General features: G+C 41.6%; 1 protein-coding gene across 1 annotated transcript in view; it reads right to left on the bottom strand.

Annotated features, from left to right (window-relative positions):
• The window catches only part of PLD5 (phospholipase D family member 5), a 134,960-nt gene that overhangs the window by 87,837 nt on the left and 26,069 nt on the right, over positions 1 to 21,054 (bottom strand). Inside the window, exon 2 of the mRNA XM_090263259.1 lies at positions 9,499 to 9,667. Coding sequence (XP_090119385.1) covers positions 9,499 to 9,667 — 169 coding nt within the window. The remainder of the gene's footprint in view (positions 1 to 9,498; positions 9,668 to 21,054) is intronic.

Here is a 21,054-nt window from a genome sequence, read left to right as displayed (position 1 = left end):
GTATGTAATTCTGAATAAAATACCAAACTATTAGAACACTTTTTGTTGTTGTTGATGGTCATATGGATGATTTTGCTTCTCTTCCATTTCTCTGTAGTTTCCAAATTTTCTATGCTAAGAAGTTATTATTATTATAATGAGAAAAGAAATCCAAGTTATCCTTTTTAAAAGAAAGTTCCAAAAACATAAATTGACCTTAGGGAAATAGAAAATACAGACATGAAGATCTAGAGAGACAACAATCAACCGTATAAGTAAACAACCTTAAAGAAAACTCATTATTCAATCCAACTAACTGGGAAGACTGTCTGGGTTCATAATTTATTCATGTCTATATGATTGGATTTAAAAAAGAATTAAAGAGGTTAAACTCCTGCTAATCATAGTGCTTATGAGTTTATATCAGAGTGGTGATTTCCCCTGGAAATATACTGGGAAGCGAGGAAGAACGTAATTAGGGTTACTCAACGGATGGGGAAATGGAAGCTGGAGAAAGAATAGCGTGGGGGAGGATGGGAGGTCACTGGAGCAGAGCTTAGCTGAGCAGCCAAGCTGGAGAAGGGACCCCGCCCCCATTCTGCAGACCCCGTCCCATTCTGTAGACCCCGTCCCATCCTGCAGGTCCCGCCCCCATCCTGCAGGTCCCGCCCCCATCCTGCAGGCCCCGCCCCATCCTGCAGGCCCCGCCCCCCACTGTGCTGTTACCGTTGTTTCTGCACCTCTCCCACTAGACTCTGGGCAGAAGAGGACACGGACCATGCTTATCTGATTTTTGTCTCCTCAGCAACAGCCCAGTACCTTCATAAATATTTGTTTAATAAAGGCCATTCAGAATGACTTCGTAGCCAATTTCAAAAGGGAGAATCCTAATTTATAAGCATTTGCTGAGTGCTGATTTTGTAGAACGGGGAAAAGATGCCATTTTAAAAGAAGGGGACACTCTTTCCATGAGGTTATGTAATTTTCATGCTGACACTTGCACTAGTTTTACTGAAATAATATTTAGCTGGGAGATGAGAAGGCTGAAGAGAAATCTGTTGCAAATCCACAAGCAGTTCCTTCTCCTCCTGGCCATGTGCTAGACAATAAAGCTACAAGACTCAATAGGACACGGGACTCAGGAATATACAGAACATTCAAATACAAGTTGCTGCCCTTTCACATCATCACTGAGAGAACAGCAGGAATAAACAGGATTAAACTGAAACAGGGAAAATTAGGTTGATAAACTGGATGGGGTAGGGGACCAACCTGGCTCTTGTCTTGAAATCTATAAAAATCAAACAATGTTTATTAGACTGGAGTGGTTTAAGGCAGTGAGTCTCAATCCTGGCTGCCCAATGGATCCCCCAGGCCCTCTTTTAAAATATAACAAAGCCTCAGCCCTTCTCCAAATATTCTAATTTAACTGCTCTGGGGTGGGGCTGTCATCAGTATATTTCAGTAGCTCCCAGGAGACTGTGACTGGCAGCCATGGTTGAAAACTGCTCGACTGGGAGAGGAAGGTAAGAATCTACCTAAAAAATATGCCCACTTTTCTTCCTTCTTTTTTTAAAAATAGACTTACATTTTCTTTTTTAAAAATTTTTGATTTATTTATTGTTTTTCTGTTACAGTTGTCCTACATTTTTCCCCATTGCTCCCCACCTTCCTTTCTTTTTTTTTTGTCTTAACCTAAACCCCATAGAATAACTTGAATTAGTCTTCTAGACAGAATTATCTTAACCTCCTTTAATCGAAGTTGAAATCTTAATGGACAGCTGAAAGCTATTCCCACTTTAAGAGTACATAGAAAAATGAAATGAAAACAGCAACTACCTTTTATGAGCTTCATTATTTGTTGTTTCATAAACATTAACTCATCAAGTTTACAAAGCAGCCAAACAAGACAGGCATTATTATACCCATTTTCTAGATGAGGAAACTGAGGATCAGAAGGGTTATGACATTTGCCCAAAGTGACCACAACTGCTAAACTATTGGTCACACCAAATGTGTTTGGTGCCAACCCTACGCTCTTTTTATAAGTGCTTCCTGAATAATGCTGCAAGTTTGCTTTTTCTACAAAACCAAGCTCTGTGCACTGAAAATAAACAGAACAACCAATTCTAAACGAATTCAAACCACAATGGAGCCTGAGTATGTATCCTAATTATGTTTTCATTAATTTACACATGTTTTACTTAACTCTGTGCCCTGTAAAAAAAGTACAATAGACTAGGAAGTTTGCCATAATAATAGTAGAAACGCAGGCAAACCTTCAGAGCTACATCAAAACAAAGGATGAAATGTGTGTTTTGCATTTTTTATCAGAATATCCTGCTTTCCCTGGCTGCTTCACTAATTATAGCCTACTAATTATAATAAGTTCAAAATTTTTCAATTATTTAAAAGATCCAGTCTCCAACAACGATGCTCGTCTTTTCATTTTGCCAGGCAAAATGAAAAGCAGGAACTGCTATAATTCTATTTTTCCTGGATTAAAAAAAAATAATCAGTAACAAAAGGCATCCTAATTAAATATTTCGTGGTCTGGCTGCAATTGGGTTTTTTTCTAGATTCCAGAAATACCCCTGTGTTGCAAAGTAGATACTGATTGTTTGCATGAAGCAACTCTTTCAGGAGACTTGGAGAGGGAATGGAGACCCACCTGGGGACAGTAGGAATGAGAAAGAAAGGAAAGTGAGCTCAGGGGGACATTAAAGATGGAGCGTTAATAAAATAATGGGGACGGGGAATGAGAGGCACTGGAGTGTGTGGAGTCATAGCTGACTCCAGACTGTGGGCTTCCTGAGGACGGGTAAGAGGCATTACTGGTCGAAATATAAAATGATTACAATAGAAAATGTTAGTAATATCATTCATGAACAAATCATAAAGATGGCTATGAACCAAACACAACAAAGAAAACATTTATAATTTAGGTGACACAAAAGTTCTTGGCTGTTGGCTAACCTACACCAATAGGGTCAGGTAGGAAGAACACTGCGAGTCAGGAATGAGTGGGCTCCCAGACAGGGCCTGGAGACCTGAGTCACATGTGTGTGCAGGGTGTGTCCCACCAACATCAAGGTGAGATCACTGAATATTGCCTGGTCATAGGGATCTTCAATTAAAAAAAGAAAAAAGAACACCAAGGAAGAAAAAAGACCCAACCAGCCAACCAACCATCAAAATCAGTAGTGGCTGTAGGTTGAAGAAGACAATGTTGCCTCTTATGTAGTCAAGATTCAACATGTCAGTTATGCAGAGCTGTCAGAGTATAATTCAAATTCTCATCAAATACACACTGGGGTTGTAGGGTTTATTATTGCTTTTTAATTAAAATATACTGTTCCAAGATCAAATATGTCACAGTCTGACCAGATAACAAATGTGATGGTCAATTTTATGTGTCAACTTGACTAGGCTCAGATGCCCAGATAGCCAGTCAGACATCTCTGGGTGTGTCTGTGAGGGTGTCTCCTGATGAGACTGGCACTGGAGTCCGTAGACTGAGCACGGAAGATCACCCCAATGTGCGTGGGCACCATCCAATCCTCTGAGAGCCTGAACAGAACAAAAGGCGGAGGAAGTGCGAATCTGCTCTCCGCTTGAGCTGGGCCACACCGTCTTCTCTTGCCCTTGGGTGAATTCTTGGCATTCAGACTCAAACTTGGACTTACGTCATCAGCTGCCTGGTCCTCAGGGCTTCAGACTCAGCCTGAATTACATCACTGGCTTCCCCAGATCTCCAGCTTACAGATGGCTGATCACAGGAATTCTCAGCCTCCATAATAGTGTAAACCAATTCCTATAATCAGTTTCCACATGTACTATATCTTTATCTATATCTGTATCTACCCTATTGGTTCTATTTCTCTGGAGAACCCTGCCTAATGCAACAGGTTTTCCACATAGTGACAGACCAAGAATTTCTAGACAAATGGAGAGGTAAAAAAAAAAGGTATTTCTAAACTTGTGTAATTCTTGTGAATGAGGCTTTTTGGGTGGTGAGGGCATGGTCTGTCATTCCAGATCTTCATGAAGGCTGTAGTGACTTCCTGCCTCATCAGGAAGAGAGCAGGTACTTGTGAATGGATGTGTGAACCAAGAGCTGCTTGAGTATAGGGGTGGGAGCAGGACTGCGTGCGCATACAAAGATTTGTAATTAATACATCAAGTAAAAGTCAGTATAAAATGATAACTTGCCAAGCCCTTCTTATCTGCCCAGAGCCTAGCATCGTAGAATTATACTCCCTTTTAGTTTTACAGGGTAACCATCTCAGGTTCTAGCATAGCATAAGGTCAAAAAGAACTCATTATTCATTAGTATCCAATTAAACTGACTTGAACTAGAGTTGCAGTGTGTATACCATTAAGTGAATGATAACAGTCATGATAACAATAAACACTTATAGGCACTAAAACAGTCAAACACTGTTCTACACTCTACCTATATTAACTAACTTAACCTGCATAATAGCCTGTAAGGTAGGTTCTGCTATCACCCTGATCTTGTGGATGAGGAAACTGAGGCACGTAGAATTCAGCATGTTGCTCAAGGTCACGCAGCTAGTAAGAAGGAAAAGGGAAACTCCACTCCTTTCTGCTCACATCCAAGGTCGTCCTAAGGGTCTGTCAGCCTACTGTGCAGAGACAGGATCTTGACTTGTCCTTTCCAAAACAGCCACACAGATCACTGAGCTTCCATACATGCTACTCACTAAATCCAGCAAATACCGTTCAATTTAAGAAATCATAATTTTTCAAAATTAAACAACTGTGTTGTATCATCGATTGGCAAACAGGGCTCACTATAGCCCAATAACTCATTAACTTAATTAGCATAAATACATCTCTTTAAGGTTTAGTTGTTGCAGCTCTTCTGTCATTTTATTTGGTTCCTATAATAAATTCATAGAAAATGGGTTTTTTTTTTTTACCCAATGAATTAGTTATTGTTACTAATAAGCCTACATCAAGTGGTATTTTCTGGCTTTTTCTGAACAGTTCTGAGTTCATAAATTTGCATCATTTTATCCCATAAATTAGCAATCAAGTAGTCCTAGAAATTTCAATATTTTAGGGTCTAAACCCATCCACAGATAGAAACAAAATTCGTTGCCTGACCATGCAGTGTGATTAAATCTAAAAATATGGTTACTATGGGACTGTGTGTCTTGCCAGTCCTTACCACGACTGCGATACAGAGACAAGCTCCCGGCCAGTTCTTTCAGCACAGGAAGAGACAAACACAAAGAATTTACCCAGTGTGAGGCAGAAAAGACAAGATGAGGTTGCCAGGGTGAGAGTTAAAGAGCAACCCCTGCCCTGGCCGGTGTGGCTCGGTTGGTTGGAGTGTGATCCCATCAAACCAAAAGGTCATGGATTCGATTCCTGATCAGGGCACATGCCTAGGTTGTGGGTTCAGTCCCTTGGGGCAGCTGGGGCGCATTCCAGAGTCAACTGAACAATGCTTCTCTCTCACACCAATGCTTCGCTCCCTCTCTTTCTCTAAAATCAATAAGCATGTCCTCAGGTGAGGATTTAAAAAAAAGAAAAAAACCAGCATCTCTTTGGCAACAGATTAAAAATGCATTTTTAATGAATGTGTCTGTTTCCATGAAAATGAAAAAGAAAAAGCAGGCATTCATCATTCTGTTAATAGTGGCCATCACTCACGCCGATGAAATTGTTTCTTGTCCAGAGAAGACACAGATGTCAGGTGCCACGTTTATTTGTATCTTTTTATCTGCTGAGCCTGGGCCTGCCTGTAACTAGCTGCGCTGTTCCTTGGTGCATTTTGCTTACAGTGGCATTATAGTAAGTGGATGGACCCTTTTTCAGTGATAGTTCCTGTTTATTTATGTGCCACATATGATTTCCATTTAGGACTTTTCAGGTTCTGCTGACTTAGAAAGTCAATGTCATGTTTGACTATTCTAGTTTCCCAAATAAAAATATTTTCTTTAAAAACATCTATGAACCTGAGCCAATTTTCATTACGCCAGAACATCTGAAAGAAAATTTAAATGAGCTCTCTTGAATAATTACGGTTTGAATTTTTTTTCCTGGCATTTTTTGCATCTGATAAGCCAACCAATGACTAATGCCAATATTGACAAGGTCTTAGTGAAAATAAAAACGTGCTCACAGGTCCATAGAGTGGGCACCCCAAATTTGACATTTTGAGTAGAGTCTTGAATTTCCCATTCCACTTGGAAGATAAAATCAGGTAAAATTTAAATAAAATAGGCTTTCAGCTGGTACCTTCTTTTATAGAAATTGTAAAACCTGGCGGTCTGAAGAGAACAGGATATGAGGTTTTTAAACTGCACCCAAAGAGAAGACATTGGTGGCAAGGGCCTGCTGACCTTTCTCTGTTTGCACAACTTTCTCCCCCATCATCACAGTGAGAGGGGAGGAAGGAGAAGAGCCAGGCTCTTTAAAAATATTTAAAAACACAAGACATGTAGTATCCAGGCAAGTTCTCCTGGGCCCTTTAAATTCCAAGTCCTGTTTTGAATACAGGGGTTGAGGGTGGGATGAAGGGAGATGCAAAATGGAGCAAATCAGGAACCACATATTCTCTATTCCGTATGCTTGCTCTCTCTTTAAAGGCCAGAGCCATGCCTGGTGTTCCACCAGTGAGAACCAAACACCTGGGGTTCCCCAGTACCACTCACTTGGCTACCAAAGGACTAGAGGAACAAGAGAACATTCACTACCCTGCTGAGCTAAAAGCCCTCCAGACACCATTGTCGACCCCTCTTCATATTGTCCACCATAGCCCACAGAGCATGGGACCAGGAACAGGAAGGATGGAGGGGGGAGCTGTTTCCAAGACCAGCCTCACCACCTGCTTGAGTCTATTTCGTTTCCAGAGCAGGTAAAGCCCTTCTATTCTCACATCTTCAAATGCAGATCTCTCCTTGTGAAGAATTAAAGAGAAATTAGGCTCAAGACTCTACAGAAAACTAAGTGGTTTCGAAAAATAAAGGCGTCAAGTCTAGAAACCTTCTCTGTTTCCAGAGTTTGGAAAAACTAATAGGTACTGGGCTGGGTTTCAAAACTGCTATGGACTCATGAGCAACACGTGTTCTCCATTTCTCCTCTTCTGAACATAAGTATTCAGAATAGTTATCTTACCCTGTTCCACCTATTGGATGTTGGGAGCATGCATGGGGGCATATAACTGGTCTTTTTAGTTCACAGGTTTCCAAATCAAGAGAAACCCACAGGAGGAGCCTCATCCAGATCCAAACCTGATGCAGACAGAGATCCCGGACCTTGAACCTTTGCTGTAATGGGGTGAAAGCTTGCGGGGATGAGGGCCTTTGTGGGAGAGTTATGGACTGCTAAGGCCACAGTGGGCTGCAGGATATAATTTCTAAAGATTCCTGCCCAACAAGTCTCCTCATTCCCATCTTGGATTGGTGACTTGGTTTGACAAATAGAAGAGGGTGGAAGCAACTGGGATTCCAGAGTCTAGATCTTAAGGAGCCTCATAGTTTCTGCCTTTGTCCTTTTAAGATACAGCTACTATTAATATATAAAGAATTTCAGGCTAGTTTACTGAATGATGAGAGCCACATGGAAAGAGAGAGGTCCAGCCAGCCCCCTAGGTAAGATGCTGGATGTAAGTGAGGAAAGTCACCTTGGATCCTCCAGCCCCAGGCAAGCCACCTCAGCCAGTATGCTGGGGATCAGAGACAAGTTCTCTCTGTGAGACCCTCCCCGAATCACAAACAAATAAGTGATCATTACTTTTTAAATCACTGAGTTTTGGGATGATATATATGCAGCAATAAATCCCTGAAACACCTGCTTATATAGTAGAGGTAGAAAAATGCAGAACACAATTACAGACCGTCTCTGACCAATGATGGGTTGACTTAATGATTTTTTTAACTTTCCAGTGGTGTGAAAGTCATTCCTGTTTTTCCCTTTCAGTATAGTATTTAACAAATTGCATGAGATACCCAATACTTTATTAAAGAATAGGCCCTGTGTTAGATAATTAGATAAGTTCGCCCAACTGTGGGCTAATGTAAGTGTTCTTCACTTGTTTAAGGTAGGCTAGGCTGAACCATGATGTTTGGTAGGTTAGGTGTGTTATATGAGTTTTCAACTGACAATATTTTCAATTTATAATGGGTTTTTTGGATTGTAACCAGATCATACATCAAGGAACGTCTGTAGTACATTTATTCGGTTCTTCAGTATAGTCTTTGTGAATTTTTGTTCGTTTTTGTCTATTTTCTAATCCTTTTACTTTAAAATAGTATAGTTGAATAACACATTTCAAAGCACCAATGAGGTCACTGTTACAGGAATACCTTGGAGATATGGCAAGTTTGGTTCCCGATCACTGCAATAAGGTGAGTATAATAATAAAGCAAGTCCTCATCTTTGTGCTGGTGGAGGGTCTTGCCTTTAATTTGTAAAAATGCCACATCTGCAAAGCACAATAAAGCGAAGTGCACTAAAATGAGGGATGCCTATATAGGCTAAATGACATCACGTTTTGTGTACAAAGAGACAAAACATTTCAACCTTGACCTGTATAGGACACTGAATCATAGGTCCTCTGCTTGGGTAGAGCAGCCTAGATAGCTCCGTGCTGTCATAGTGTCACATCAATATAAAGGGAAACAGCATAAATATGACCAGAATAATTTTCTTATCTCCAGGACATTTCACTTAGAAAGTATTTAGATCATTTGGTAAGTTTCCTAAAGGTTGTTCTTATAATTAGAATTCATACCTTTTTTCTATTCACCCAAATATGACAGAGTCAAGAATATGCAACCAATTAAGAAGTATAAATTGCCAGTTATTAGAACAGTCACAGGGATGTAAAGCAGAGCACAGGACATACAGTCAATAATAATGTAATAACTATGTATGGTGTCAGAAGGGGTACTAGACTTAACAAGTGTGATTTCTTCATAAGTTATATAAATGTTTAATCCCTATGTTGTTCACATGAAACCAACATAATATTGTATGTCAACATAAATTGAAAAATTAAAAAATTAAAGAGAAAGAATATACAACTATACTGGAAATGTTGACTGTACTATTAAAAAAGCTGGCTCTGTATCCTAAAGGCAAATTACGACACCAATTAACCAACCAAATACCTCACCAAGCAGTTAACAAATTAGAACTGTAAACATGCATGTTGTGCAAAGAATTCTGGGCTGGACCATCAACAGGTACCATGATATAAATGTTGCCCAACACAGCAATGCTGTAGAAAGAGCCTATGGTATGCAGAGATGAAACATGGTTTTGCCCTTGAAAGCCAGGCATTCCAGCAGCAGCTGAGCAACATATGATTAACAACATATCTATATATGTACATACCTATAAATGTAATGATGTACATGTACTATGGGTGACGGTAGACTAAAAATATGAGCTTGAACTTGAGAAGTGGAGACAAGAATACTAAGGAGTGTACAGGGCACATCAGTAAAATCATCATCACACACACAGGATGTAGCTTACCTGACATGCTGATGGGTGACTGTGGTTGAGATCCCAATGGGAAGACACTATGTCAACAGACTTTTGGGCCATATTGAGTAAATTCATCCAGCCTTGGAAAAGTGGCAAGTGAAATGGTGCATTTTCTGAATAGTTAAGGCCTTCAGGAATATTTTCCACCAGGGCAACTCTTAAAAAAGATTTTGAAAAACAAACAAACAAAATGTAGTCAAATTGAAAGCCACGGATCTTTATACATGCATACAGAAATATTTGAAAAATACTCTTTACTCTTTCTGAATGTGTATGTTTCTCATAACTTACAGTTTCCACCAAAGTCCTCTTAAGCATTACCCTACACTAATCTACTATGTTCTGGGAGTTTATGCTCTGTTTTTCCCAGTTAGCATTTGTAGTTCATAAAATCATGGTGTATGTCCCTAATGCTCAGTTTCAGACTGGTCTTGAAAAAATGCACAGCTTCCTATACAAGCATTTTTCTCTAATAATGTATTCCTAATCATATCATATAGTATTCCTCTAAAAATAATATTTCTTTTTTTCCTCTAGCAATGCAACTCTTATGTAAGATACTACTTCTGTGACCTACTTGACACTATAAAGTAAGTTATACACATTTCTAGTTTCTAGCACAACATTGGGCATATATTAGAACTAGTTTATAAGCTAAGATATTATTAGTCTTATTACTATTAGAAAATAAAAATAATAAATGTTATGATTATTATTTAACATCTCCATTGATGCTTCCCAGCCTAAGACATGAAATGATACTGAGAAGGAAACTTTAAAACCTGCCTGTTGCAGGACTTTATTAAAGATGGCGATAAGGAATGTGTAAAACAATAGTAATAATCAAGCCCTAAATAAACTACAATCAGTGATATCCTAATAAATGTGCGTTCTCTTTTTATAGGTCCCTTTATATTGACAGCATATTCACTCCCTGGTTCTCCTTGAGGTTGCAACTAAGGCTGTATGGTTTTTACTTCTGACTTAGCCAGGTGGCACACATTTTAATAAAGACATAAGCAATTCTTTTTCGAGTTTAAGAAATGTAAATTCTTCTGAACGCTTGATGGAAAACTCCAATCCCTTATGAAGATACCTGTAAGTGCTTCTAGAACAGAGATCTCTCTTCTAGAACAGAGATCTCTCTTACAGCTGTGCATCCTCGGTGCCAGGTATATAATTAGGGCTTAAGAAATAGAAAATGAATTTTACGTTCCAACATGGAATCTAGTGCTTCTCAATAAAACTGTTAACTGTTTCTCTTAATGAGGTATGTTCCATTTTGCTACTTTAAGGAACAAAAACAATGCTCTTAATAAAATATCCTTGTATATGTCACAGCCAGAATGGGTTCTGGGCACGTGGCCCAGACACAGTCACAATTTTGGGGGCCAATCGTCCCCTTCCCCCACTACCACCACCACCATCACCATCAGTTGAATTTAATGTTTGTTGAACACTTACAAGCACAGACCAGGCAAACCATTGTACGGAATACAGAAATGACTAAGATAAATCTCCCTAGTCATCTGGAATTTCGAGTGTAGCGAAAACAGCCTGTCTCAGACCTAAAGATTCAAATAGGAGGTGAGACAAAAGCAAGAAGTGAGACTACATGGGTAATGCATCATCTAAAGTACCCCTGGGGCACAGGCAGAAAGGAAAAATTAATTCTGGCTGGGGACATCTCGAGTTGGAGGAAGTGGGTCTTGAAATGAGTCTTCAGAGATGTAATTTTTAGGCTGAGCTGGAAGAGAAAGATATTCTAGGTAGAGGGGAGTGCTTGTAAAAGTGCATTTAGATATGTGTGAGTTGGTGAGCCCGGGGAGTGTGAAGTAGGAGAGTTGTCGCAGGAGCTCCCAATGGCCAAGAACACCGGCAGCACCCATAAGGCCGATGCTGTAGAGGTTGCGGACCAGGAGGGGGAGTCTGGGCTTGATTTTGGTGCAGCTGAGAGCAGCCCAGTACACTTTCTGGGCTCGCCCTGACAGCGCAGCCGCACACTGATGGGAAGATCAAGGAGATCAGAAGGTGACAAGCCAGTGCACAGCAGAGGCTGTTGCAATAGCTCGGGAAATAAAAACGGGAAGCTTAAATGAGATCAACAGGAATAAAAACTGGCATGCGCGTCATGAAGATTTCAGAAAGCACGTCTTAAAGGATTTCGTGTTCGATGGGCAAGAGAAGCAGGTAAAGCAGGAATAGATGAAAACCAGCAATAACTGAGATTTCCTGGCAGGGCCACTGTATTTTCTCATAACAGCGCTCCTACAACCCCCGCCAGTGGCCTCCTTCCATGGGTTCTGGCCCCTCCAAACCATGTTCCTTACTACAGCTGAGTTACTCACTTACAATGGAGATCTAAGCATTCCGCTGCCTGATTAAAGCTTCTTATGGGCTTCTCCACTGTTCTTAGGGTGATACCCCCCCCCAACATGGCTGACAAGAGTTTACCAGTCTGGCCCTGCCTCTTCACAGCCTCTCTGGACTCAGATATCCTCTTTGACTTTTATATCTAGGCCACACTAGACATCTTTTCCTCCTTCTCTACCATTTTCTCTAGACCTTGGCATTTCATGTGAATTTTTCTAATCCCCATCCCTACACTACTCATTGAGCTATCTGTCAATTAACTTTCAAAGTCCTAATTTAAACATCACTCCCCATAGACTTTCTTATACCCCCAAACTAGGTTAGATCACCTTACTATCAACACCCATAGTGACCTCTTTCTCCCTGTCTTCCTACTCACCACTCTTGAAATGGCTCGGTTATAATCACTAGACTATAGGGTATATGAAGGCAGGGAGCTGCTCCATTGGTTCAGCAGTGCAGCCCCGGTGCCTAACACATTGCTCAGGGCCCAGTAAGTATCCAAAGGCTAACTGCCGAGTTTCATGAAAATCTAAACTGGGAAGATGGAGGGAGTGGGGTCCATTAAAAGTGACAAGGAACATGGGAAAGGAAGTAGAGTGAGGATCGGGAGAGATTATTTTTTTAAATCCCAAAATCTAATGTGAGGGGAATGCCTCTCTTTTTCTGACTGGTGGAGTGATGGGGAGATTCAGATGAGACCGTCTGAGAGGCAGGAAGACAGGAGAGGTCCAGGAGAAGGCTGTGCACATGATGCCAAGAGGAGACAGGGCCAAAAAGCTGGCGAGGGGGGGGACTTTTTTTATCTGCTTTGAACCTCTGAAGGCAATAGACAGAGGCTGAAGTTGGATAGTTTAATTCTATCCCCATTTTAAGTCCCATTCTCTATGTTAATAGAAGCTAGACACAGAATGAAGAAATGAGAAATGACCCGAGATAACCAGCCTCTTCAGCATCCCCTGCAACTGATAAATATACTTAAAAACCAAACAATAAAGAATCTCCCCAAACAACCCAAACCAAAATTCAATAGCTGCTAACAAATAGAACTGACTAGTTTCAATTTCGCTTCAATATAAAAGGCATGCTGAGAAAGACAAGAGGAGATCCATGAGGCCCGGTTGGACTGAAGCTAGGAAATAAGGGATGCAGAGCTACTGTATAATTGTAGATGGCTCCGCCATCCCCTGTGGCTTCTGACAGGCGTACAAATAAGGGTTCTTTCTCTGAGGAGTCTTTAAACTGAGGCGTCCTTAGCCTGGGATCCATGGAATTCAGGGAGACCTAGAAGCTTGATCTTTATTTTCCCTCATCTCTAATTGAAATTTAACATCCCTTCAGTTATCAACGTAGGCCATAAAAAATCACAGGGTATTATTTGTACCTGTGATTCTGCCACCATTAAGAATTTTCATACCATACGACATTACTGCTGGCATCTCCACTTTTTTGAAATTACAGTAGTCATCAGATCTTGTTATTTCATGAATTATTACTGAATATGCATTACTATGTCACCAATTTGTTTCTTTAAATATTTGGGTAACTTTATTTCAACATTATTTTTTTTTTTGTGTGTGTGTGTGTGTGCGTGCATTTCTATGTATTTTAATTTAAAACCATTATCCAAGGGAGGGGTCCATAGGCTTCATCACATGGCCAAAGGGGTCTCTGGTACAAAAAGGGTTAAGTGTTCACCAGATGGATAATGAGTCATCAGTTCCTTTTTTTTTCCTATTTCATACCCATTTTTATAATTTTTTTCCCCTTATTGAAGCCTTAGAAGCAGGTAAGATCACCAAGAGAGACTTTCAAAAGAAAACTGGGTCCAAGCCAAGTTCAGGAAACATCTAATCCCTTCAGGTTGGTAGAGAAAGTGGGGCAGGCGAAGACCAGAAGAAAGAACTGAAAAGACTGGAAGAGGAGAGTGAAATTCCCTGGCAGCCAAGGAAGACCAAGTTTATTATTGTTTGATTTTTACTAAATACCAATGTAAATTATGAATTGTATCAAAAATAAAAATGGAGGCCTTCTCTGAGAAGCAGTCCTCTTTTTGGGTGGTAAACACCCAGAACAAAGACCCCACCCCGCTCGCCTCCTGACCTTCCACCCACTCCAAGACGGGGGGAACTTGACTGCTTGTCTGGGACAAGAACTTGTTTCCTGCACCCCACTAGAAAAGGCCTCCTGAAATCAGCTTTGAAATGACTGGGCAACATATTTCCAGGACCGATCTTTTTATTCCCCTTAACAACCAACAGCCCACTTCTCTCCGGGGCAGATCTAATTAGCCTCCATGTGGGACTTACTTCCATAAGACAGCAGCCCTAGCTCCAAGCTTACTTCTCTAGCAAGGAAAGAGGCAGGCAGAGCTCATTAAAATTCACCTTTGGGCAAAACCCCTGGAATGCGAGCAAACCGTCTCTAAGAGAACCATGGCCACAGGCTGTAGCACTATTTCTAACGCCTGATAACAAGGGGAAAAGCTGTATATACAGAAACACAATATAGCAAAAGTATTTTCATGCTTTTCATGGTACTTTGGGATAAACTACAAATGATTTGAACTGGGAGTCCAGGGACCTTAGGTGGAATAAATAGAAGAAAAAGCATTTTATATTGTCAGTAGATTTTAAAATAGAATTGTTTTTATTAATTGTATGTCTCTATTCTCCAAACTTAATGTGATCATCAAAATTTCTCTTTCAATTCGGGAGCAATATTTCATCTTTTTAAGGAAATATCTGTAGCCCTGGCTGGGGTGCTCTGTTGGTTAGAGCACCATCCCATACACCCAAAGGTTGTGGGTTCAATTCCCGGTCAGAGCACCCACCTAGGCTGCTAAATGACAAGCTACCTGGTGGCCACTGAAGAGCCCAACAGCTTGCTTTGGGTAAATTCTCTGTGCCTCAGTGAGATTCCTCCAAACCTTGAAAGAAAGTAGACTGGAGTTAAGACTCCCCAGGGGAACCTAGCAGCTCCTCCTTTAGGAAAGTTGTATGCAGGTGACACCACTTTTAGAACTGAAGAATGACTTCTGAAAAGCAGGGAAAGTGCCAGCTAAGTGGCCCATTTGGAGCACAGTAACGAATCGATGTTAAGGCCGGAGGTCTCTACAGGGGGTGCAGCTAGCTGGAGTGCAGCCACTCCACACAGGGGACAATTCTGGCTGCTGTATTTCGAGTCCATCCAGGGCAGTTAGCATCATCTGGCACAACATGTGCCATTGCCAGAAACTTAAAATAGTTTTTCTAAATGTGTCTCTTCACAGTCCAAATAGGCTTTAATTTCTTCGGAGTTGATATGTTAGAGGGGATGGGACAATTTTGTAATGATTTTTGTGGGAAGAGGTTTGCAGGGACAAGAGTCACAGCAGGAGACTAATTAGAAGACCGCTCCAATAGTCTAGGGGCTCATGGAAGGCCCAAGGAAATGTCTTCATTTTTTAAAAAGCATTACATGTATATATTACATATATATAGCAAACAATATGGATGATCCCAACTCCTGGTCACTCTGGTTTTCAGTTTTCAGCTTCAGGAGTCAAATTTGGTCACCAGTTGTCAACTATGGTCACCAGTGGCTATTTCCTTCAACTAAGCTATTTCCTGCATATATATTCATTAACTTACCTACTTTCTATGTTTGGACCTTTCAAAGCATGCAGGGTAATTTATTTAGACATGTGTTTCCTTCATGGATTCACCTGGAGGAAGTCAGGACCTCAGGAGAGGTTCAGTTCAAAGCCAAGGGCAGAGGCTGCCCAAAGGCTACTTCCATTTCTCTACTATGGTATCCCAAATCCTGAGCTGTTGAAGAGATGACACTGTGTGTCCCCCAGTGGAAGGGATAGGGGAGTGACTCTGAGAAGCACCAAGGCAGAGAGAAGTTTTGCAAGTAGCCCGGGACCCAGCCCCTGGTCCCAGTCCTGCCAGGAAGGTGGCCAGCTCCCAGAGGTCAGAGTCATGTGTTACACCCCAGGAGGCTGGACCCTAGGCCCTGGGGCTCCACCTTTACAGGCCCCAGGGATGGAAGGGACATCCCTGTGTTGATGGCTTCTAGGTAACCAGCGAGGACACCATGCATTGCCGTGATCTGTTTCTGGGAAAGCCTCCAGGGGTTTGTACAGCCTCAGGCAGTGAGTGCTGAGACGGAATCCCTGCCAGCTATCAGCCTGGCAGTTCAGTGATGATTCGGAATCTGACTGAATGACGTCAATGGAATTTCTCTGGATCTGAGTTTCAGGGCTGAGATTTTTTCCCATCATACAGATGCGGCCAGACAGATACCGCGATCCTGGACCGCACTCCAGCCCGCAAAGCATATATTCAAAGAAGTCCCCACGGTGCATACTGAACATCCTGTGGCTGCAGCTGGCACATGCTGGCAGGGACCAGAGGCCTCATTAGGAAACCGTGCTGCAAGCAAAAGGTGGTGGTCTCTGACCAGTGTTATTTTGAATGTCACCCACGCCTGTCTGTCTGCACAAATAAGCCTTTGTTCACAACTCTCTTAAGTCAGAGCTAGAACATACAAAATTAAAAATCAAAAGCGTTCCCAAAACAAACTCACCCACCATGCAACAAACAGAAAACCGCAATCATACACCAAGGGAAATATAAGTTTTTTTAAAACACATATATATTTATGCACGCACACACTTAGGTACAGACGAAAAACAGGAAGTTCAAGTATAAGTTAACCCATCCCATAAAACCCTTTACATGACATCCATACAGGTCCCATTAATTTTTAATAGAGAGCTCCCAGGGGAGGAATTGGAGGAGCTGAGATGCAGGTTCTGGGCTGAGATGTCATTTGCTCTTTTCTCATTATCGCTTTGGAGGGCAAAGTTTCGGTCAACGGCCTATTCATTCCTGGCGAGGGATTTCAAATGTCACTGAAAAAGAAACCCCAGCTGCTCACGGTGCATGTGGTCTGAACGCAGAATAGTAAACCAAATCCTCCTATACTTTAACTGTTTAGCAGCCTGCCGGACCACGTGGAGCTGAAGGAACTTCTGAGTTGGATAACTGATCGTTATCTGTCCAGAGAACACAACCATTCAACTTAGAAAAATGCACATTAATATCCATATAGCTATTGTGAAAAAATAGAAAAACATATATTGCTCTTTGTTCCCGATTCCTGACACAGGGCTCCAGAAACTCTTGTAACTCCCTGGGTGGGAGGAGTGTCTTTTGTTCTAAGGAGGCGACACTTGGTGGGCCCCTGGATGGGGGCTGGTCACCAGAGAGGCCAGGCCATAATGAGAAGCTTGGAATTCCCAGCCCTGCCCAGCCCCCCTCCCCATAACTGTCTTGAGAAGTAAGAAGTGCTAACAATGGAGTTAGTGATCAATCATGTCTATATGATGAAGCCTGCATAAAAATAGTACAGGGTTTGGAGAGCTTCCAGGCGGGTGAACACATCCATGTCCCTGAGTGAGACCCAATAAACTCCACAGGGACAAGGCTCCTGCATTCAGGATCCTCTCAGACCCTAATGGTCTTCTCATCTGGTTGTCTTATGTACCTATTTATTTATTTACTTGTTTATTTGTTTTTATTTTTAGAGAGAGGGGAAAGGAGAAGGAGAGAGAAAGAAACATCACTGAGTGGTTGCCTCTCACTCGCGCCCCCTACTGGGCACCTGGCCTGCAACCCAGGCATGTGCCCTGACTGGGAATCGAACCAGCGACACTTAGTTCGCAGGCCGACGCTCAATCCACTGAGCCACAGCAGCCAGGGCTCTATGTACCTTTTTATGTCTGAATAAACTTGTAACCCAAAGTGTTTCTTGAGTTCTGTAAGCTGCTCTAACAAATACGTGAATCCAAGATGGGGTAGAGGGGCGTCATGGGAATGTCTGATTTGTAGCCGAGTGGGACAGAAGTGGTGGGTAACCTGGGGACCTAGTACTTGTGATTGGCACCAGAAGTGGGGGGCAGTTTCATGAGGCTGAGGTGAAGGACCTGTGGGGACTGAGGCAAGCTCTATATAGATAGTATCAGAATTGAGCGAAATCGTAGGACACGCAGCTGGTGTTGCACAGAATCCCCTGGTGTGGGAAAACCCAACGCACTCAGTGGCCAGCAGTGTCAGAAGGGGAGTGTTCTGTCTGCACAGGAAAGGAGACACACAGGAGAGAAAAACTGCTTTTTTTCCTAACACAGCCGTATCTTGAAAAATAGCAAAAATGATGATGATGACAACAATGATGATGACTTACTGAGTCTGCCTGTGCGCCAAGCACTTCGCAGACATGATCATAGTACCTTGTGATACAGGTATCAGTACTCCCACTTTGAAGATGCAGACAATGAGGTTTGGGGAAATAGTGTCACGTAGGAGGCCCAAAGTCACAACTCAGCAGTAGAGTCTGTTTCCAAACCTTGTTGTGTCTGGCACTTCCCTCTGCCCTGCCCACCACGTTCCCCCCGGAGGCCTGTCTCCCGAGTGCACAGCAGTGTGCAAGGGCCCCAGCGAACAAGCCAGCCCAGCTGCTGACGGGGCAAGGACGACGGCGTGAACACTAACAACTGTGGCACCTTTGTGGGGCTTCTCCTTTGTCCTCCTTCTGCTCTATAACAAAACACATTTCTCCCCTCTACCCATGACTGTCTGTAATCCACACTGATGGGTTTTTAATCCTGAAAGAGCCACATTAATCAGCCAAATCCAGCTTCAGGTTTCTCCAGCAGCTGTTATCCATCCTTTAAAAGAGTGTTCAATGCTCCGAGGGGTATCATTTCTCACCTGGAACTCTTAGTGGATGAAGGTATATTTTAAAACTTATGAACTCTATTATAAAGTATAATCGTTACTGGGTATTACAGACACAAGAAAAATGAACACTGAAGTGTTCTATGAAGTTTCTTATAAATATGTAAATAGTTTAAATAATGAGCAATAAACCTTTCATTCATATTCACATTATAATTAACTTTTTAATTTAAGTAGCATCCCAGAAGCTATAAATTTAAACCCCTGATTCACTTCCAAACCACCTTCTAATTTATATTTGCTCTCATTACAACCAGTCTATGAAAAACTTCAATCTTGCAATTCTCTAATCTGGGAAGTTTAAAAATTCATAAGATGTAATTAGAATCTGCATAGGAGACTCAAGGGTTTAGTAAGAGGAATGGTGAACTAGGCCGTCAGAACTTGGTTCTGGGCCACAATCTGTCTCCTACTCAAGTTATTTCTTTGAAAACAATGTCACCTATAAAACAATGAGGGTCCCTGAGGTACCTTTTAAGGTCCCTTCCAGATTCTAAATTACAGATTTCTAAACTCAGAAAACTATTTAAACTCATTAAAAATATTACTAATTGTATATATGTGTATGTTTAGATAGCATTATATGCAATATCAGAAGTAATTTGCTGATACAATAAAACCACAGTTAACCGTGAGGAATATGCTTTCAGTTTAAATGGTAAAGTGATTTTTAAAAACATTAAATACTAAACATCTTAATGTTTTCAAATTATTACTCCTGGGAGTCACCTATACAATTATTCATTTTAAAGTACTTAAAACCTTTTAGCACGCTCCTTAATCTTTATCCCATAGGGAAACAGTAATGGCCTAATCACTGAAATTTAAAAAAATAAAAAAGTGGTTCTCTTTCTCTCTAGCTGAACCGCCCTCAAGCTTGAACATGCCAAGAACCCTCTTACACATTTTATTATTGTTGGACCTTTTGGGGGGAAAGGGTGAGAGGGAGGGAGGGAGCAAGAAGATAGGATTAAAATTATGCCCTAAGGAAAAAATAGAAAAGGGAAAAAAACCCTAATAAGCCATCCGGGGAACAATGGTCTCCTGGCATTGCCACCAGACAGGAAGATGTAGCGAATGGAAACTTGAACCACAAGAACAGATATATTCAAGAAGCCGAGGCTACAGAGAACACGTAGACTGTTTTTCTATCATTCAAACTTTATTACAGGAAAATACTTCCTCCCCTAATTTTATTCCCTCCATGATTCTCTAATTGGGATTCAATCAGTCATTTCTGATCAAGTTTAAGGATGAAACTTTCCAAGGCTTTGATTATAGTTCAATATGGATATTTTGAGCAAGGTCCTACCTGAGTGGAATAAATAATTTACTGAATTTTTAAAAAAATTCTTGGAGTATGGAAGAATATTTTACCTTGAGAAGGTCACAGAGAACAGCTTGTCATGATAAAAGGCAAGTGTCCCATGTAAAATTCGAATCAGGATAATAGTAGACCCCACAGTTCTCTGAGGGTCCACACTGAAATGCCAAAGCTTACTTGGTTACAGGACCGATTGTTTTCAGCAAGAAGTCACCCTCAGCAGGGGCTCTAAACTGCCCTTGTGTTGGGGGCCTCAGTCAGCAACACCAGCTGTAACAGGGTGTTATCAAGGATCAGGGACTGCAGTGCGGACAGAGTTTCAGCCGCATCTCATGTTCCCTAAACACGCATGTTGTGAGCAGACAGCACATAATACGGGCATCTGGCTCAACCTCTACCAGTGATGGACAGACGTATGTGGCTCCTGTCCCTCGGATACGTTCCCAGAGACACCAGTGGAATTCTTTTACTTCTCTCCCAGCATGCTTAGTAGAAGCAAATCCTCCTGAATTTACTTAGTCTACCCTATAGTACAAACACGACTGACTGGTCTTGGGGTTGGGAGGCAAAAAGTTTCCTTTTTTCAATTTGCATAAACTAATGTGGCCGGAACACTGCGCTTCTGTGCACCGGGACAAGGAGAGGCAGAGAAATAGGATTTAGTATTAGCGAATGGCAATCTGCAATGGAATGGGTGCTCCAGGTATAGTCTGCACTAATCGTCAGTGATGGGAGAGATTGTAAGATTTGCTACTGCAGTCCTTAGTGGGGAAGAAACCAAGGCAAAAGGAGGCGGCATTGCTTTTCAAGGGAGCAGGGCCCGCCAGTGACAGAGCTGAGGCTTCCAGAACTGCTGTCTGGTGCTCCTTATGCGCCAAAATGATCCATGGTCTTATATGTGAAACTCCTAGGGTCACATGTGTTTATGGCACATTTACTGTAAACAAAACACCCTGTAACTACATACATTCATATCTCTTCACACTAAGCAAATTAAAGAACCTGAGCAGCCAACTGTTATTTAGGCAAGATTTTGCCACCAGATTTTGCCACCACAGAGGA

Source organism: Furipterus horrens, unplaced genomic scaffold (assembly GCF_987537825.1).
Source record: "Furipterus horrens unplaced genomic scaffold, mFurHor1.1.pri manual_scaffold_15, whole genome shotgun sequence".
Taxonomy (NCBI): Eukaryota; Metazoa; Chordata; class Mammalia; order Chiroptera; family Furipteridae; genus Furipterus; species Furipterus horrens.
The sequence above is the reverse complement of the archived record's forward strand: the minus strand, read 5'-3'. Positions and strand labels throughout refer to the sequence as shown.